Source organism: Calonectris borealis, chromosome 22 (assembly GCF_964195595.1).
Source record: "Calonectris borealis chromosome 22, bCalBor7.hap1.2, whole genome shotgun sequence".
NCBI lineage: Eukaryota > Metazoa > Chordata > Aves > Procellariiformes > Procellariidae > Calonectris > Calonectris borealis.
In genome coordinates this window covers 5,095,091-5,114,280 of record NC_134333.1, presented here as the reverse complement: position 1 = coordinate 5,114,280, position 19,190 = coordinate 5,095,091, and the positions used below count along the sequence as shown (strand labels likewise).

The 19,190-nt window shown below is 59.9% G+C and overlaps 3 protein-coding genes across 4 annotated transcripts; 1 reads left to right on the top strand and 2 right to left on the bottom strand.

Annotated features, from left to right (window-relative positions):
- Window positions 1–653: 653 nt before the first annotated feature.
- On the top strand, window positions 654–8,169 carry GFAP (glial fibrillary acidic protein). 2 transcript variants are annotated; one of them, XM_075171845.1, is made up of 9 exons: window positions 654–1,208; window positions 1,880–1,940; window positions 3,101–3,196; window positions 3,261–3,422; window positions 4,309–4,434; window positions 4,649–4,869; window positions 5,084–5,127; window positions 5,919–6,004; window positions 6,362–8,169. In XM_075171845.1, exons 1-9 carry the CDS (start codon window positions 742–744, stop codon window positions 6,401–6,403), a joined length of 1,305 nt encoding a protein of 434 aa, XP_075027946.1. In that variant the 5' UTR covers window positions 654–741; the 3' UTR covers window positions 6,404–8,169. The 2 variants fall into 2 exon arrangements, with proteins under 2 accessions (XP_075027946.1, XP_075027945.1); XM_075171844.1 differs by having other exon boundaries at window positions 733–1,208; window positions 1,820–1,940.
- Window positions 8,170–9,444: 1,275 nt separating this feature from the next.
- FAM187A (family with sequence similarity 187 member A) lies at window positions 9,445–10,736 on the bottom strand. The gene has a single exon (XM_075171843.1). It carries the CDS (start codon window positions 10,693–10,695, stop codon window positions 9,451–9,453), a length of 1,245 nt encoding a protein of 414 aa, XP_075027944.1. The 5' UTR covers window positions 10,696–10,736; the 3' UTR covers window positions 9,445–9,450.
- A 1,879-nt stretch (window positions 10,737–12,615) lies between these two features.
- On the bottom strand, window positions 12,616–19,074 carry DNAAF19 (dynein axonemal assembly factor 19). Its single transcript, XM_075171841.1, has 4 exons — window positions 19,038–19,074; window positions 17,791–17,978; window positions 15,024–15,156; window positions 12,616–13,440 (listed from the first exon to the last, which is right to left on the bottom strand). Exons 2-4 carry the CDS (start codon window positions 17,931–17,933, stop codon window positions 12,967–12,969), a joined length of 750 nt encoding a protein of 249 aa, XP_075027942.1. The 5' UTR covers window positions 17,934–17,978; window positions 19,038–19,074; the 3' UTR covers window positions 12,616–12,966.
- Between the last annotated feature and the right edge of the window lie 116 nt (window positions 19,075–19,190).

Sequence of the window (19,190 nt, the reverse complement as noted above, 5' to 3'; positions counted from 1 at the left end):
GTGCACGGCAGCGGGTGTGCACAGGGGGTGTGCACACGTACGCAGGTGTGCGTGCACAGGGGGGAGGCCGCGCACACGCACACCCGACCTGCCCCTGTGTCTCTCTGCCCGGAGCACCTCGAGACCTTGCGGGGGTCTGTCCCCGGGTGCAGGTACAGCCCAGGCCCTTGCAGCGGGCACCCTATGACACTGCACCGGCCTCGCACCCAGCACCCGTGGTGACCCCATGGCATTGCACCCAGCACCCACGGTGCCCTGCAACGTTGCATCCAGCACCCGTGGTGACCCCACGGCATTGCACCCAGCACCCACAGTGCCCTGCAACGTTGCATCCAGCACCCGTGGTGACCCCATGGCATTGCACCCAGCACCCACGGTGCCCTGCAACATTGCATCCAGCACCTGTGGTGCCCCATGGCGTGGCACCCAGCACCCATCCACGGGCTGCCCCACGGGTGCCCTTGGCCACCGCTCTGCCTCCCACCCTGGCGCTTGCCCCAGGCCCCCCCGGGCCCTGGCAGTGCCCGCCGGGGGGGCAGGCGGCGGGCAGGGGGCCATGCGGCGGTGCCCGGGCTGGGTGCCAGGGCGCATCCGCCCCCGCCGGGCGCCACAAAGGCCGGCTTTTGTGCCGGCCCTCTGGTTCCCTGGCCGGCGGCCAGCACCGGGGCGGCTGGCGGGGCTGGGGGCCTCCGGGCTCCATAAAACCCCCCGGGCCGGGCACATCGCGCCCACCCCTTCAGCATGGAGAGCCAGCGGCTGTCCTCCTACGGCCGCCGCTTCGGGCCTGCCACCCCGGTGTACCGGGTGCTCCCCGCCAGCCCCCCAGCCCGGCTCCGGGCACCCCGCAGCACCCTGCCGGGTCCCCGTGTGGGTGCCCGCCTGGGGTTGGGCAAGATGGACTTCTCGCTGGCTGCGGCCCTCAACTCGGAGTTCAGGGAGACGCGCACCAACGAGAAGGTGGAGATGATGGAGCTCAACGACCGCTTCGCCAGCTACATCGAGAAGGTCCGGCTCCTGGAGCAGCAGAACAAGGTGCTGGTGGTGGAGCTGAACCAGGCGCGGGACCAGGAGCCCTCACGTCTGGCTGACGTCTACCAAGAAGAGCTGCGTGACCTGCGGCGCCATGTGGAGCAGTTGGCCACCGCCAAGGCCCGTCTGGAGATTGAGAGGGACAACCTCGCCGAGGACCTCGGCAGCCTCCAGCAGAAGTAAGGCGCTGCCCTGCTTGGGGTAGTCCCAGCGACCAGGGTGGCCACCAGCAGCAGGATGATGATGAGGACCAGGGTGGTGATGGGGACCAGGGTGGCCACCAGGAGCAGGATGGCCCCAGGGACCAAGGTGGCCACCAGAACAGGATTGAGAATGGCCACTGGGATGGGTGTCAGGGTGACTACCAGGACCAGGGTGGCCACAGGGACCAGAGTGACAGCAGGAACCAGGGTGGTCACCAGGATGGTGATCAGGGTTTTCCTGGGGACCAGGGTGCTGATGGGGACCGTGGTGGTGGCAAGGACCAGGGTGACCCCTGGGACCAGGATGGGGACTGGGGTGTCCCCAGGGATCAGGGCGGCCATTGAGACAGAGACCAGGGTGGCCCTCAGGACCAGGATGGCCCTGGGGACCAGGCACCGATGGGCACCAGGGTGGTGACAGGGACATGGGTGGCACCAGGGACCAGGGTGACCCCTGGGAACGGTGCGGGACGGTGGCGGGGGGGTGTGGGATGGGCACACGCACCGACACGGGGTGCTGGTGGCGTGGGGCTGCGTCAACCCGGGGGGGCCATCCGTGGGAGTAACGAGTAACGGTGCCTAATGAGTGACGATGCCGATCGGGTAACGATGCCGAACAATAACGGTGCGGCTCTGCGGGGGCGCAGGCTGCAGGAGGAGGTGACCCTGCGGCTGGAGGCCGAGAGCAGCCTGGCTGCCTACAGGCAGGTGAGGGCAGGGGCCGGATCCTGCGCCCCCCACCCTGCACCCCAGGGGCTCAGCCCCCAGCTCAGCCTCCCGGAGGGATGGGGAGGGATGGGGCAGGGATGGGGAGGGATGGAGCAGGGATGGGCAGGGATGGAGCAGGAATGGGGAGGGATGGGGAAGGATGAGCAGGGATGGGCAGGGATGGGGCAGGGAGGGAGCAGGGATGGGGAGGGATGAGCAGGGATGGGGAGGGATGGAGCAGGGATGGGGAGGGATGGAGCAGGGATGGGCAGGGATGGAGCAGGAATGGGGAGGGATGGGGCAGGGAGGGAGCAGGGATGGGTAGGGATGGGGAGGGATGAGCAGGGATGGGGAGGGATGGAGCAGGGATGGGGAGGGATGGAGCAGGGGTGGGGAGGGATGGGGCAGGGATGGAGCAGGGATGGGCAAGGATGGAGAAGGGATGGAGCAGGGATGAGCAGGGATGGGCAAGGATGGAGCAGGGATGGGGAGGGATGAGCAGGGATGGGGAGGGATGGAGCAGGGATGGGGAGGGATGGAGCAGGGATGGGCAGGGATGGAGCAGGAATGGGGAGGGATGGGGCAGGGAGGGAGCAGGGATGGGCAGGGATGGGGAGGGATGAGCAGGGATGGGGAGGGATGGAGCAGGGATGGGCAGGGATGGAGCAGGAATGGGGAGGGATGGGGCAGGGATGGAGCAGGGATGGGCAAGGATGGGGAGGGATGGGGAGGGATGAGCAGGGATGGGGAGGGATGGAGCAGGGATGGGCAAGGATGGGGAGGGATGGGGAGGGATGAGCAGGGATGGGGAGGGATGGAGCAGGGATGGGCAAGGATGGAGAAGGGATGGAGCAGGGATGAGCAGGGATGGGCAAGGATGGAGCAGGAATGGGGAGGGATGGGGAGGGATGGGCAGGGATGGGGAGGGATGGGGAGGGATGGGGAGGGCTGGGCAGGGATGGTCAAGGACAGGGCAGGGATGGGCAGGAGCAGGCAGCGAGGGGCTGGGATGTGTTATGATGGGCAGGACGGGGCAGAAAGGGGCAGGGGTGGGCAGGGGCGGGCAGGGCCAGGCAGCGCAGGAGGGAGCAGACCTGGGTGGCCAGCACTGGGGATGGTCCAGCACTGGGGACGGTCCCCCCTGTCCCCCACGGTGGCAGGACGTGGACGCCGCCGCCTTGGCTCGCCTGGACCTGGAGCGGCGGGTGGGGACCCTGCAGGACGAGATCGCCTTCCTCCGCAAGGTCCACGAGGAGGTAACCGCGCTTGGGGGGGTCCTGGGGCTCGGGGGGGCCGGGCTGACCCCCGCTGTCCCCCCAGGAGCTGCGGGAGCTGCAGGAGCAGCTGGCCCGGCAGCGGGTGCATGTCGAGGTGGACGCGAGCAAGCCGGACCTGACGGCCGCCCTGCGCGACATCCGCAGCCAGTACGAGGCCATGGCCACCAGCAACGTCCAGGAGACCGAGGAGTGGTACAAGTCCAAGGTGCGGTGGCTGTCCCCTCCCAGGATGTCACCTTCTCGGGGCTGGGGTTGACCCCCCCCTGGGGTTGGGTAGCTCTGCTTGGTGGTGGTGCACGGGGTTTGGCGTCCCTGCTGTCCCCGCTCATGTCCCGTGTCCTGGTTTGGTCCCCGTGGGGAGCAGGGATGTGTCCCCAGGGGTGAGTCACATAGGCACTGTCCCTAAGGAGTGTTCACAGTGACATGGCCCCCGTCCCCACAGGAGCAGGGACGTGTCCCCTGTGACATCCCACAGCACCATCCCTCCCACCCGCAAAGCAAGGACGTGTCCCCAGCAACACCTGCCATCAGGGATATGTCCCATGTCCACTGTCCCACCACCCCAAGAGAGCAGGGACACGCCTCCACCACACGTCCCATTGGCCACGTGCCCCAGGTGCACTGTCCCTTCCACCCATGAGAGCTGGGACACGTCCCCAGCACCACGTGCCGTTGGGGGCACATCCCGTGTGCGCTGTCCTTTCCTCCTGTGGGAGCTGGATGTGTCCCCACGACACGTGCTGCTGGGGCCACAGCCCTCCCACGGGAGCAGTGTGCCATGGGGGTGTCCCATGTGTCCCTTCCCGCTGTGGGAACAGGGACGTGTCCCCAGTGCCACATCAAGTCGACATCCCATGTGCATCGTCCCCCTCCTGCCACGGGAGCAGGGACGTGTCCCCAGGGACACATGGCACCGGGGACGCGTCCCACGTGCACTGTCCCACCACCCTGCAGCAGCAGGGACGTTTCTCCATGCCACTGTGGCCACGTCCCTCCCGTGGAGCAGAGCTGGGTCGTGTCCCCACGCCATGTGCCACCGGCACACATCCCTGCCGCGTGGTCCCATCCCATGGCACGTGTCCCCCCGCCAGTTTGCAGACCTGACGGACGCGGCCGCCCGGCACGCGGAGGCCCTGCGCGCGGCCAAGCAGGAGGCCAACGAGTACCGGCGCCAGCTCCAGGCCCTCACCTGCGACCTGGAGGCTCTGCGGGGTTCGGTAGGTGACGGCCGTGGGGTGCAAGGGGCGGGGACGTGACCTCGGGGAGCTGCCACCACCACGGGGTTCTCTGGCATGGCGGTGGGGACCACCACCCAATGCTGGGGGAATGGCTGGTCCCCAAGGATGGAAGCTGGATGGGCGCTGTGGAGAGCCCCTAGCTCCTGGGAGAAGGTGGCCATGGAGGGTGTCACCTCCCCTCGTGGCCCCCCAGAACGAGTCCCTGGAGAGGCAGCTGCGGGAGCTGGAGGAACGCTACGCCCTGGAGACAGCCGGCTACCAGGACACGGTGGTGCGGCTGGAGGAGGACATCCGCAGCCTCAAGGAGGAGATGGCCCGGCACCTGCAGGAGTACCAGGATCTGCTCAACGTCAAGCTGGCCCTCGACATTGAGATCGCCACGTACCGCAAGCTGCTGGAGGGCGAGGAGAGCAGGTGATGGCAGAGCGGGGGCTCCATCCTGCCCGTCTCCCCCTCCCCAGCCATGTCCCAAACCATCCCCAAGTCCTCGTGGTCCCTCTGGGGTGTCCGACCTGCTGGGGGACCATCCTCCAGCCCTCCTGCCCCAGCCCTGGGCAGGGCTGAGCTAGCGTGCAGGTGGGCGGCAGGACCCCGATGGTCTTCCCAACACCCGCTATCACTCCTGCAGGATCACCATCCCCATGCAGAGCTTCTCCAACCTGCAGATCCGAGGTGAGGCCGTGGCCACGCGTGGGGTGAGGGGGCTGGGATGGTGGCACAAGCAGGGGTGGCTTCTGGGGGCTCAGTGGGAGGAGGCGCCATCTCGGCTGTCCCTGCCCCATCCAGAGGGACTGGGAGGTTTTCCTCCAAATCTCAAGGAACCAGGACTCCTGGGTTCTCCCAAGATGGGGGGAGGAGTGTGCTATGGCCACATGCCCAAAGCCGAGCATGTCCCCAAGGCCAATGATGTCCTTAAGACTGACCACATCACCAAGTCCCTAGAGCCAACCACATCCCCAAGGCCAATTGTGTCCCCAGTGCCAACTGTGTCCCCAAGGACAACCCTGTCCCCAAGCCAAATCACACCCCAAAGCCACCCATGTCCCCATGACCAGCCACATGCCCAAGGCCAATCATGTCCACAGTGCCAACTGTGTCACCAAGGCTAATCACTTCCCAAAGCCAGCCACATCCCCAAGGCCAACCACGTCCCCAACCACATCCCCAAGGCTAACCACGTCCCCAACCACATCCCCAAGGCCAACCACATCCCCAAGGCCAACCACGTCCCCAACCACATCCCCAAAGCCAAGTGCATCCCCAAGGCCAACCACGTCCCCAACCACATCCCAAGGCCAACCATGTCCCCAACTGCTTCCCCAAGGCCAACCACGTCCCTGAGGCTGGTCATGTCCCCAGGGCCACTGTCTCCCATGGTTCAGGGACCCCCTGAACTCAAGCGTGGCTGGAGAAGCCATACCCCGGGCACTGGGTCACCACCATGTCCTGCCCATGTTCCCTAGAGACCAGCCTGGACACTAAATCCGTGTCAGAAGCCCATCTGAAGAGGAGCATCGTGGTCAAAACTGTGGAGACCAGAGATGGAGAGGTGGGAAGCCCTCATCTGTGTCACCCATGCTGCCTCCCTCCACCCCCACCTCCCCATGGGATGTCCCCAAGGGGGTCACTCGTCATGCACATCCGGCCACCATCCCTCAGCCCCAGGAGCAGCCTGGGCAAGGGAGCCAGCGACTCCAGTGCCCCGAGAGCATGGCATGAGCTGGCTCTGGACCATGGTGGAGCTGAGCCTGGCAGCTCATAGAGAAAACCGTCCCTGTCCCTGTTCCCGTCCCCATCTCTCTCCCCATCCCTGTGCCCGTCCCCAAGCTCATTCAGAACCCAGGGAGGCTCAGCCAGGGAGGAGACCCCGAGCCTGGGGTGATGGCCCCTCTCCCTCTGCTTCCAGGTGATCAAGGAGTCCAAGCAGGAGCACAAGGAGGTGGCATAGAGCGGGCGAGCTGCAGCAGCCGCACACTTGTAGCCGTAGCTCCGTAGGTCCCGTCTGATGCTGCGAGGGAGCCCCGTGGCCAGGCACGGGTCGCGGGAGGAGCCGGTGGTGCTTCGGCGGGGGCCATCTCCCTCCCGCCCACCCCTCGCCTCTCCCATGTCACCCCGTGCTTCAGGGACCACTGACACCCTGTTCGGGGCTGGCTGCTGGCAAAGCACCCGTGCGATGGGCAATACCCCGGGGGAGGCGAGCGGTGCCGGGCAGAGCCGAGTTCCCCCACCAGGATGCTGCCACGTTCCCAGGGCACGGAGGGACCGGCGGTTTTGGGGCCGTGCCCGCGCTCAGCCTGGGTCTGAGGGACCCAGGGAGAGAGTCCGTCCTGTTTCAGTCTCTATGCACCAGTCGGACAAGACGATGGTGCCAAGAGCATCTCTCCCTGCATCCCACCCTTTCTCTGGTCCGGGAGGCCACCCTGAATCTCCCCAGTGCACCCAGGCCCTGAGCATCTTTGGGGGGGCTGCAGGGGACAAGGTACCAGCTGGTGAGGGACATTTCCCTGTCACGGAGCATCGGGTGGGCTTAGCCAAGAGGTACGGGCAGGAGGAAGGGGAGGATGGAGAGGCAGGGTGCTGTCGGGATGGTGTAAAAGGGTGATGAAATGGGGATAACGAGGGGTTCCTGGGGACACTGGGGTGTCCGGAGTGGTTTGTGGGGCCGCAGCAGTGGTGGGCACAGCAGGCTGGGTGGCCTCATGGGCTTCTCCTGGCACACTGCCATGGGGCTGTCCTGACCCCCACTGGGTGTCTGCCACCAAGGCGTCCCCATCGTCGTGGTGGGGAAAAACAGTCCCAAGGGGCTCGTGGTGAGGGGTGACCCACGGCCGTGCGCCTGGCCCCTCACCTGGGGGGGTCCCACGCAGGTGAAAATGGAGAGGAGGGGAGTGCAGAGGAGGAGGAGGAGGGTGTTGGGGCACCCGTGGGTGCTCTTACAGCAGGAGGTGCCTCCCGTGACCCAGGAGTGATGGGGGAGGACAGATGGAGCCATCCCAGTCCTGCCTGTCCCACCCGGGCTCACGCTAGGAGCCAGGGGGCCCAGGGACCGGGGGCTGCCCCGTCACAATCCCTACCACGCATGGAGCCCAAGCCCACCCCCCACATGGGCATTCAAGGTGCGGTTGGAAGAAATCCCTTGTCCCTGGGCTCCACGTGGCCCTGTGCCCCCATCCATCCTCCCGTGCTCCCCCCGGATCAGCACATGCCACCGGCTCTCCCAGGGCCATCGCCCAGCCCGGTGCTTGCCCGCAGCCCCCGTTCCCCACCTTTGGTTTAGCTACTGACCATGAGCGAAACCTGCCCTGATGCCACCTAATTTCGGAGCAACAACCCAGCAGCGCTTCTCGTACCCCGTAAGCCCTTTGGGATGAGCACACGGCGTGCCACTCGGATGCCATCCTCCTCGTCCCCCCTGTCCCCCTCGTCCCCTGGCTCAGGTCCTGACCACGCTTTGCAGCTACTGGCTCCAGAAAGGCCATTCCTGGGGCAGGAGGTGTTATAAAAGGAGACCCGGGTGCTGCCCAGGTTTGGCATCTGGGGTGGGATGGTGGTGGCCCGGGGGGGCTTGGTCCCCTGCGAGCAGCCTCCAGCTGGAGCTTTGCAGCCCACGTCGCTACTGAATTAATGCACTAACGCCCGCGGCAGCCTGAGATGAGAAATAAAGCTAACGCAAGCGCTGTGCTTCCACAGTCGTGCCTGCAATCCGCCTCTCCACAGCCAGCGCTGTGCGTTATTTGGGATTAGCCGGGGCGGCGAGGCCCTTTGGGAGCCCAAACCAGGCTCAAACTTGCCAGGGGACGCAAGCTCAGCGCTGTACCCCAAGGCATGGCCAACGCTTCATGGGTCAACACCCACAAGGGATTGCAACATAGGGGAGGTGGGTGCAGGAGTAACCCCCCTGGAGCCGGCAACCAGGCAGCGGGGTGGGAGAGATCCCCTTCCCGGGAGGGAAGGAGAGGAAGCAGGGGTCTGCTCGGGGGTCTTCAGCCCCAAACCCAGCTCCTTCCCTGCACGAACCCAGGCTGCGGCTCCCAGGAAGCTCCTGGGATCAGCTGCAGCTGTCAGGACCGATGGTGGATTTGAGATCCTGCACATCACCTATGTGGTTCGAGTGCCTGAGCGTCGCTGGGACCCTCAATGCTGCCCTCCTGGACAGTGGGATTTCTCTCGGGAAAGCTGAAATCCCCAAGCCACGTCCTTGAAAAAAATGAGCGGAGATAAGCCCCATGCTCCACGCTGAGAAGCAAGCAAGTGGCGACCTAAAACCTGTAGAGATGCCATCCGCTTTGGAGGACATGCATAATAATTTTGTCAGGCATAAATATTGACTCACAAGTCTGTGCTGAGTAGGGCAAGTTAAAAAAAACAACCAAAAACCAGCGAAATTTCTGAAGAAAAACACCAGATTCATCTGAAAATTTCTTTTTTTTTTTCTTCAAAAACGAGAAATGTTTAAACCAGTATTTTTAAAAATGGATTTGCTCCAGCTAAGGAGCTCAAAGGAACGTTTTGAAACATTGGCACTCAAAGTTCTCAGCACTGAAAAGAAGTGAAAAAAAAAGGATAAGAAAAGCAAGAATTAATTGGATTAAAATAGTTCGGTGGATCTTTTCAGCAGCCTCTTAGAAAAACAGCTCTAATAAATCACTGATGCGGTTCGAGAACTCAGTAGAGCTTGGCCAGAAGATCTTGCAACAACTCCAACTATTCTTTTGAAAAGGACTATATTGAGCTTAAAACCTCGCATACCACAAGCCAGCAGCAGAGCCAGGAACAAATCCCGCAGTGTGAAATGCCCGCCTGTCCCTACTAAGCCGTACCAATCTCCAGCACGGGGTTTTCCACATCGGTCCTCGCTGTCACGCTCTTGACCCAAAAGGGAGGATGAGCAGGTACTGGCAGCGTTTTGGTTTCTAATGGTCAGAACATTGGAAATTTCTAACGGGAGGATGGTCCGAGGTGTAAGAGTGACCCGTCGGGGCCGTGGTGGAGATGCTATGTCCTGGCGGGGCGCTTGAACACCCGCTGGCAGCAGCGGCACATGTGGATGACGATGAAGACGATGCTGATGACGACGTAGCTCATGCCGATGACCTTGACGGCGTAGATCGTCTCGGGATCGTTGAGCGTCCGTCTGCGCCGGTGCTGGTACATCACGCTGAGACGGAAGCCGGCCACCATCTTGCCCTCCCGCCAGCAGAAGTAGGTGCCTCCATCGCTGACCCGGACCCGCTGGATGTGCAGGTGGTTTCCGTGGTCGATGAAGACCCGCATGCTCTTGTTGACACCTACGAGGTAGCGGGAGCGGTAGAGACGGACAGAGTCCTTGTCCCAGGCCACAGCATGCTCGGGCCGGGCTCCTGGGCACGCAATGATCAGGCCAGTTCCAACGAGCTGCTTGTGAAACTGCGTGGGGACGCGGGGCAGCCAGGGCTTCTCGCCCAGCTTCGAAATGACATTGGAGATGGCCTGCATGCCTTCCTCAGGGACCTCCTCCTTCAGGCAAGGGGTCAGGCAGCTTCGGATGGCCACCTCGGGTCTCCGGAGGTGGCCACGGTGCTGGAAACGTGCGGGGACAGCCCTTGAGCCGCAGGACGTGACGTTGGGCACGGCGGTACGATAGCGAGGGTGCAGCTGGGCACTCTGCATGTAGCAGAGCCCGATCCGCCGCTGCTCGCCTCTCACCCCACAGCGGTCGCATCTGGTCCAGTCCCAGAAGGTGGTGAAGAGGCTGAAGAGCTTCTTCGTGTAGTCATCCTGGACGTGCTGGCCTCTGTCCACAAAAGCCACTGTGATGTGCTTGGTGGGCTGCACGTCCACGTCATAGCCGTAAAAGAAGTCCCCTTTCTTAGTGCCGCACAAGTAGTGTCCTGAGTCCATCACCTGGGCTCGGAAGACGATGAGACTGAACATCCGGATACTGAAACGCTTCAGCACGTCGCTGCCCGCGTGGATATGGCCTGAGTCGACAATCACAGTGCCGGCAAAGTCCGTCAGGACTGTGGTTTTGTGGCTGCCCATGTTCTTCTGGAAGTACCAGACGACAGAAGAGACCTCTTCGGGCTTGCAGTTGCAGGGGAGCTCGAAGGTCATGTCAGCCAAATAAGCGGCATTGTCGAACATCAGGAAAGCAGGACAAGCCATCCTCTTGAACACATCTCCTTTCTCTTCAATCGCAAAAGCGTGGAGAACATCTACCAGGCAGAGGAGAATGGCGGCTCCCAGCAGCCTCGTCACCATCGTGCCAGGCGGTCTCTGCAGTCAGCAGAACCGACCCAGCCACCACGTCCTCAGCGGGGACGGCAGGAACCCGCGCATGGGGTTAGCAGTGCCAGCATGGGGCAGGGATGGTGTCCACACCAGCTCGCTCACCAAAGATGGGGTTTGCAAACGACCCCCTGCCTGCAGTGCACGTGGCTGGCGGCAGGGATCAAACAGTGGCTGAAACATCCCACCTCAGCCGAATACCTGCTGGGAAGCACTCCATCCTGCCCCGGGGCAGGCTGTCCCCTGGGACACGGACTCTAGAACCTCTCCTCTCTCCCAGCCGCTCTAGAGTGTTGTCCGTGCCCTGGGCAACGTGGCAGGTGGTTCGTGCAGCACAGCCGCCGAGGGAAGATGCAGCAATCGGAAGCGTGGTGGGAACAAGGGAACTGCTGACGTCTTCTTGGAAGACTCACGTGCAGTAAATGTTAAGGATTGCTCTGAGCCCTCTCAGAGCAACAAACCCGGAGAAGACCCTCCTCCGACGGCAGCTGACCTCTGTAGTCCAGAACAAGAGGTTTCAAACATGGTATTTAGACTTCTACATCCTCCCTGTTGGCGTTCCAAGGATTTGTGTGCTGAAGCCCTTCTGCACAGGTAACATTTGAGACTCCTCCTCTCTGAGTGATTGAGCAAGGCTTTTCATTCACATCACCCTTGCCTGGGCTGATGCTGGAACCAGCCCTGGAGGCCTTAAATGCATCTCTGCTACGGTGAAGGTGAGCTATTTGCCCCCCACTGACTCTGGCCGGACCTTCAGCTCAGCTTTTGGCACTTCTTGAGCAGATGCTCAGATCAGACCGTGAACTGACGGATTGGGAAACTGATCCCAGCTGGTCTAACAGCCCGTCCTCCTGTAAACGTTCACACAATCTCTCCTGTACTTCATTTCTCCTGAGTCTTCTCACCAAACCGCGGGGATTTTGCCTTTCCCCGAGTGATGGGGACACAGCAGGCTGCTCCCATCCTTGACATAGGATGTGAGTGCCAGCCCTGAGCCTCCGGACTGCTGGAAGCACTGTGCCTGATCCCACCAGAGCTGCAACTGTCGTGCCAGGGCTGTTGCTGCATCAACATCTTCCACCCTGACCTTGGGAAACTCCAGGATCTTCGTTGTTTTCTTTAAGACTTCAGCTCTCGGCTTTCTGCTAGTCTCCAGGTTTGCAAATGTTACACAAAGGCAAGAGAAATGGCACCCACAACAGATTACAGGGACACAGATGTCCCCAAGAGAGATGCCACAAAGCCCAACACTCAAGTACCAGACCTCAGAGGATAATCAATTAGGTGCCTGGTGGTTTCTACAGGGAAGGTGGGAGAGGGATGGTTATAGTCTGCCAGGGTGACTCTACCTTTTGCTCCTCTAGAGGGGTTTTGCAATAAAACAGACCTGAGAGTTGGTTTTGAACTGAATTCAAGGGAGTCTGAGCATTGTAACATACATTGGGCTCCTCAGCACACTTGGGAGAAGCTTGAGGATCCTCCCAGACCAGAACTGCAAGAGAGCTTGGTGGGTAGGTGCTGAGCTGTGGCATATGAAGGCCTCTCTGGTTGGCAGCCAAAACAGAAGCGCAATTCAATTTAGACACAATATTAGGCAGTCCTGGAGAGTCTCTTCAGTGGACTGATGCCTGTCAGTTCCTTCTAAATTTGAATTTATGTGGAATTTCAGCAAATCAGATAGTGTCTGAGATCACAGGACCATGAGGTGACAGGATCTCTGAGGTTTACCCCATGCCCTGCTGGATGGGGTAGAATAACAATAAAATAGCTGGTTGGATAGTCCCAGATATACCACCTTGCACAGCATTTCCACCTCCACCAGCCCATTCTAACTCCAGTGGCTGCACGGTTAAACACAAAGTGTCATTGATTACATTTCTTAAATCCCCTAAGTGACAACGGACAGAGATGAAAAAGGGAAGGGACTATTTGGGTTTTGGTTTCTCCTTCAAAAATACCAGCCTAGTTTTACTTTGTTCCTCTCATCTAAGAGATTCTCACAGAGCCATTTTGTGAGGACACCCTGCCCCAGAGATCACAACACAGTCCTCTCGGTAACTAACCTTTATTTGTGCAGACTATTGCTCTGGGTGGCTCCCAGCTACAGAGGAATGTACAGCGATGCTCCAGAAGTATCCGATTTAGCCGTCTCGCACAGTGATGCCAAAGTCAAGCTTTCAGCCTCTTTTGCGCTCTGTTTCTGCACGACCCTGCACGACCCACCCTGCAGGTGCTTCTGCTCCTTCAGTTGACCTGGTAACATTTCATCAGCTCCATCACTATTCTTTCCTCCTCGGCTTCCCTTTGCAGGCTGGTGTCCAGGACGTGGGCTTCCCTCTCTGCTTCGCAGCCGGCTGGGCCGCTGGGATGGCCAGCGGTCCAATAATCCCTGCTCGTGCTCCGCAGCTTCCTAAACAAATCCCTGCTACTCTCCTTCTCCAACTCACTCAGAAGATCCACGTTTAACCCGAAGCGCTTGGTGCCTGAAAGGCTCTGTAAGATCTGAAGGATGGCATCTCCGTCTTCATGACAGATGTTCTCTGCCAGCACCGTAAGGAATTCACCCAGGAGGCCAAAGCCCAAGTCAGCCTGAAAGATTCTGCCCAAGGCCTTCCCTCCAAGTTCAAGCAAAAGCTGGTATTTTTCTTTTCCGCTTTTTAAGCATCTGCGCCAATCTCTGTAAAATTCGGCAGAGGTTCCGGGCAGTTGATCCAGTTCCTGAAGGAAAAAATAGTTACCAGTTCCTTTTGTTTTGTTCCCACTTGAAGATTTTTATCCCCCCCGCTCCCGATCAACCTGCGAATGGCTGAGATGTTTTTAATACAGGCTTCGACAGCACAAAGGGCTGCATAAAGCTTGTGAGGTGGCAAAACATAGAGAAAGACAACGAAATATCAGGTTTCTCAAGCCCCATAGAAACCAGAGAACTTCAGGGGAAACTAATGGAAGAACGGATGAGACGTGAATCCCAGCATGGATGAACACAGACCAGCAGTGGAGCAACCCCAACCCTAACCAGAACCAGACACGCTGCCCAGTCTGGATCCACCATCACTGCTCGGGAACGGATCTCCTGGAGATGGGGGTAGCTTAGTGAAAAACTCTGCTCCATCTCGAGCACCGTGAGGCAAATCAAAGGGGTGAGGACATAAAAGATATGAGATGTAAAACCCAGAAAATATGCAGATGGCCCTAACGCACCGTCTGGTAACATACTGTGTTCGTACGGCCTGTGGCAGAGAGCTTGCACTGAAAGAGAGAGCCAAGCTCGGTGTGGCATCTCCAGATAAAAGGAAATCCTGTTTTATACCATATGTAATTGAACTGCTGAACTCATCACTGCTGACTTAACTGACGCACAGACTGAAGGAGGATTAAAATGTTTAGACTTTTATACAGATAGCAAGAACAAGGCACAGCAACATCAGGCTGTGTCTAAACACAAAATGGAGAAGCCCTGGAGATCAGAGCCCAAGTGCTAACAGGATTAGGAACAGAATTTGCTCGAGGGAGATCATTGCTCAGTCCGAGCAAATACAAAACTGCCTAGAAGAGTTGCAAAAGGATCTCATAATAAACAGGCAAATGAAATTCAGTGTCAAAAAATGCATGAGAAACATCCGTGGGAGACATCCCTGGCTACACGTCCAGTGACCAGGACTCTCCAGCATGGGCAGAGTCCACTGGAGGGGACAGGACAGATGTCATTCAAGTCAGAGATGACCTGGATAGAAAGTGTTTGGTCACTATTTCCCACAACTGAAGAACCCAGGAGCATCCAGTGAATTCATCAGGCAGCAGGTTTAAAACAAAATAGCACTTTTCCGTATCATGCATAATTAAACCATGGGGTGAAAAAGAACTGGCTATGTTCACAGAAGATCTGCGGCCTGTGGCTGTTAAACGCGATGATCCAGATGCACAACCCTGGCTCTCGGTCTCCAAACTGCAGCCAGCTGGAAGAGTGCGGTCAAGGGAGGGCACTCTTCCCCAAGAATCTGTTACTGGCCACCATCAGAGGGAGGGTATTGGGAGCTCTGGTCCGACGCTGTGCAGCTGGTCTTAGATTTCCACAGGGTTGAAGCAGACTCTTCTTGAAGCAGCTGGCGCAAGCTCTTAGCACAAAGTAGGGGCCAAGACTGAACACTCTGGTTATCTAAACACCAATGTTCCTGGGGACTTTGAGGGCTTGCTCACATGTAGAGATCTTTCTTAATAACTCTTGTATTTTAAAATAACACCCAAATTATCCTGGAGTAATTTTTAGATGTGGACAAAGTCCCGGAAAGCGTCTTCCTCACCTGCGGTATTTCCACGTCGCTGGCTTGTGGGGCCTTGGCGTGGGCTGCACAGGGATTCCACAGCACATTCCTCCTCTTACCCATCTTGTCCTTTTTCTCTAGGGGCTTCAGGTGTGATGCCAGCACGATGTTCCTGCAGGCAACAAGAAGGGGATGGGATACTTAGGAAAATCAAATACTTTGAGGCTTCGAGCTTCTCCGAGGCAATTTCTGAGTTTGGGCTGTATGTATCATCCAGAGGGACCTGGACAGGCTGGAGGAGCGGGCCCATGTGAACCTCATGAACTTCAACAAGGCCAAGTGCAAGGTCCTGCACATGGGTTGGGGCAATCCCCAATATCAATACAGACTCAGGGATGAAGGGATTGAGAGCAGCCCCGCGGAGGAGGGCTTGGGGGTACTGGTGGATGAAAAGCTGGACGTGAGCCGGCAATGGGCGCTCGCAGCCCACTCCTGGGCTGCATCAAAATAAGCGTGGCCAGCAGGTCAAGGGAGGGGATGCTCCCCTTCTCCACTCTCGTGAGACCCCCCCCGGAGCACTGCGCCCAGCTCTGGGGTCCCCAGCACAAGACAGACATGGACCTCTGGGAGCGGGTCCAGAGGAGGCCACGGAAATGGTCTGAGGGCTGGAACAGCTCTGCTATGGAGAGAGGCTGAGAGAGTTGGGGTTGTGCAGCCTGGAGAGGAGAGGGCTCCGGGGAGACCTTATTGCGGCCGTTCAGTACTTAAAGGGGGCTTATAAGAAAGGTGGAGAGGGACTTTTTACCAGGGCCTGTAGTGACAGGACAAGGGGCAACGGTTTTAAACTGACAAAGGGCAGGTTTAGATGGGACGTAAGGAGGAAATGTTTTATGGTGAGGGTGGTGAGATACTGGAACAGGTTGGCCAGAGAAGTTGTGGATGCCCCATCTCTGGAAGTGTTCAAGGCCAGGTTGGACGGGGCTTTGAGCAACTTGATCTAGTGAGAGATGTCCCTGCCGATGGCACAGGGGGTTGGACTGGATGATCTTTCAAGGTCCCTTCCAACCCAAACCATTCTGTGATTCTATCAAACAAGATCAGGATTCAAATGAGATCATGAAGCATCAGAGGGGGGTCAGAGGAAAAGAGAAGATATTGCACGGGGCACTTGGCAGGCACATCCTCCTCACACACTCAGCGTTAATCCAATTGTCAGGACCAACAAGGCAGGAATTTCCCCGTAGGCTGGACCGCTACCGAGCACCGTGGTTCCTCCACAGCACGGGGAATGGCTTGCTCCCCAGGAGCTGGGCATTTCCACCCAACAGTTCCTCCAGGGCCAGGGCGCGAGGAACTGGCACAACCGTTTCCTCCTGCCTTTTTCTTTACGATACGCTGAAGTTTCTATGGCTTTGGGACTTCCAGAGGAAAGACCCTAAATTCTTACAGGGCCTAGGGACTGTTTTGTAGCTTGCAGCACACTGGGCAGGTATGTTTTTGTGGATTCATTTGAATTTAATATCTTACAACATTGACATCTGTGACTAACTAAGCAGCCCGGACTCAGTGGCTCACGTGGTTCCTCTCATCCCGTGGGATGAATCCCTGCAGTTAGTCCTCCCAATAACGGGCAGGAGATCTTTGAAGGGGTCCAGTCTCTGCTCCTATGCTAGTGTGGGCTACACGAGTGAAGACACTGCACCCACAGAGAGAAGCTGCTCCGTTTCCTCCCTCAGATTACTTGTACCGTTATCAATACACTGATAAAACAGCTTAAAATCACTCAGGAATCCTTTTATAGGGACTGGCAAGAAGGTTGATGGAGAAAATGCCGTTTTAAAGTGTTTTCCTGCCTTTCAGGGATCAGATGGCACGACTGAACGCAGGTGGAGATGAAGCCGTGAATGGAATTTGATCTAGTCCCATATAGGTCTACCAAGGTGTGGTCAAAGTCCTGGATCCACCTACAGATCCGTCTGAGGATGTCAGGGGACAGGGACTTCCCCCAGTGGATCTGTAGGTGGATCCAGGACTTTACTGGGCATTGGGAGTGCCCTGCGCTGCCTCTGCGGAACATCCCTGCCATCCCCGGGCCATAAACCTGCTCCCAAGCCACCTTGGACAAAGCAGTGACACGTTTGGGAGCACGAACGTGCTGGGTGGGGTGCATGGGGACACGCGTCACCCTCTTCTGCACTGCCACCATGGCACGGGGTGTGCGGGGAGGGAAGGGAGGGCAGGGCAGGCTGGCAGGGCTTGGAGGGTGGGTGCTGCGCCCGGGAACAGGGCGAGAGGACAGCGTGATGGAAGGAGGGGACAGCGAGCTGGTCTACAGCTCGGTCACCATGGGGACCTGCCCTGGAGCTGGCCGTTCTCGGCTGGAACATCTGACGTCTTATCCCACACACGTCAACCTTTTTTGGGGGGCAAATCTTAAGCAAGGCCAAGTTTCTGACCCACCGGGGCTCTGTGCCACGTGGTCGTGGCCCTTTTGGGAACCCCGAAGCCGGGTGCGCTGCCCTGTCATGGTCACCTGGAGCAGAAAGCACAGATGATGGGTGCAACCCCCCCTCAGAGCGAGGTTTGAGCTCAAAACCCACGGGGCGACCTTGTCTCCTAAGAGCTCCCAAAACCAAAGTTCCAAAAGAGCTCCGAAAGAGCTCAAAAACCACCCGGGAGGTTGGGTCGGCCCCGTGGCAGGAGCAGCCGGCACCGAGCAAAGCTGACGGTGACGGCGTTGACAAAGCCCTTTGGGGTAGGGAAGGACCCAAAACCGCCCCCCTGCCCCGGGCGTCCCCCCTCGGACCTGAACTCCTCGTAGGAGGGGACGCGCTGGCGCACGGCCCGCAGCTTGGCCTCGTTCTCCCTCTCCCGCCTCTCGTCGGCCGCCACCGCCGCCCGCAGCTCCTGCTCCAGCGCCGCGGGGTCGAGGGCTCCGTCCGCCTCCATCCCGGGGGGGCTCGGGGACCCCCGGCAGGGGGCCGGCGGGGAGGCCTGTGGGGATGGGGGGGGACGTGCGGGACAGGGCCACCCCTGGGTGCACGGGGACCCCACTCCTGTCGTGACAGTCCTGCCAGGGCTGGCCTTGGGCACCCCACTCCTGTCACAACAGTCCTACCAGGGCTGGCTTCAGGTACCCCACTCCTATTGCGATAGTCCTACCAGGGCTGGCCCTTGTGACAACCCTGCTCTTATCGTGACAGTCCTGCCAGGGCTGGCCTTGGGCACCCCACCCCTATTGCGATAGTCCTACCAGGGCTGGCCCTGGGGACCCCACTCCTATCGTGACAACCCTGCTCTTATCGTGACAGTCCTACCAGGGCTGGCCTCGGGAACCCCACTCCTATTGCGATAGTCCTACCAGGGCTGGCCCTGGGGACCCCACTCCTATCGTGACAACCCTGCTCTTATCGTGACAGTCCTGCCAGGGCTGGCCTTGGGCACCCCACCCCTATTGCGATAGTCCTACCAGGGCTGGCCCTGGGGACCCCACTCCTATCGTGACAACCCTGCTCTTATCGTGACAGTCCTGCCAGGGCTGGCCTTGGGCACCCCACCCCTATTGCGATAGTCCTACCAGGGCTGGCCCTGGGGACCCCACTCCTATCGTGACAACCCTGCTCTTATCGTGACAGTTCTGCCAGGGCTGGCCTTGGGCACCCCACCCCTATTGCGATAGTCCTACCAGGGCTGGCCCTGGGGACCCCACTCCTATCGTGACAACCCCGCTCTTATCGTGACAGTCCTACCAGGGCTGGCCTCGGGAACCCCACTCCTATTGTGATAGTCCTACCAGGCCGCACACACCAGCAGCCCCAGGGACCCTCACTCCTGTCGCGACAGCCCTGCCAGGCTGTGAACATGGACGGCAACTGGGAATCCCGCTACTACCGCGACAGCCCCGCCGGGCCCCGACACACCTCCGGTCGCGGGGACCTTCACTCTATCGCGACAGCGCTGCCAGGCCACGCACACCGCCGGCCCCGGGAGCTTTCACTCTATCGCCACAGCCCCGCCGGGACACGCCCACCGCCGGCCCCCGGGGACCCTCACTCTATCGCGACAGCCCCACCGCCCCCAGCCGAGCTCCCGCTGCCGCGCGCGCGCGCGGGCGCCCCTCCCGTCGCCATAGCGACAGGGCAGCGCAGCGGGAGGCCCCGGCGGGGCTGCCCGGGCCGCGCCTGACAGAACCGGCCCCGCCGCGCC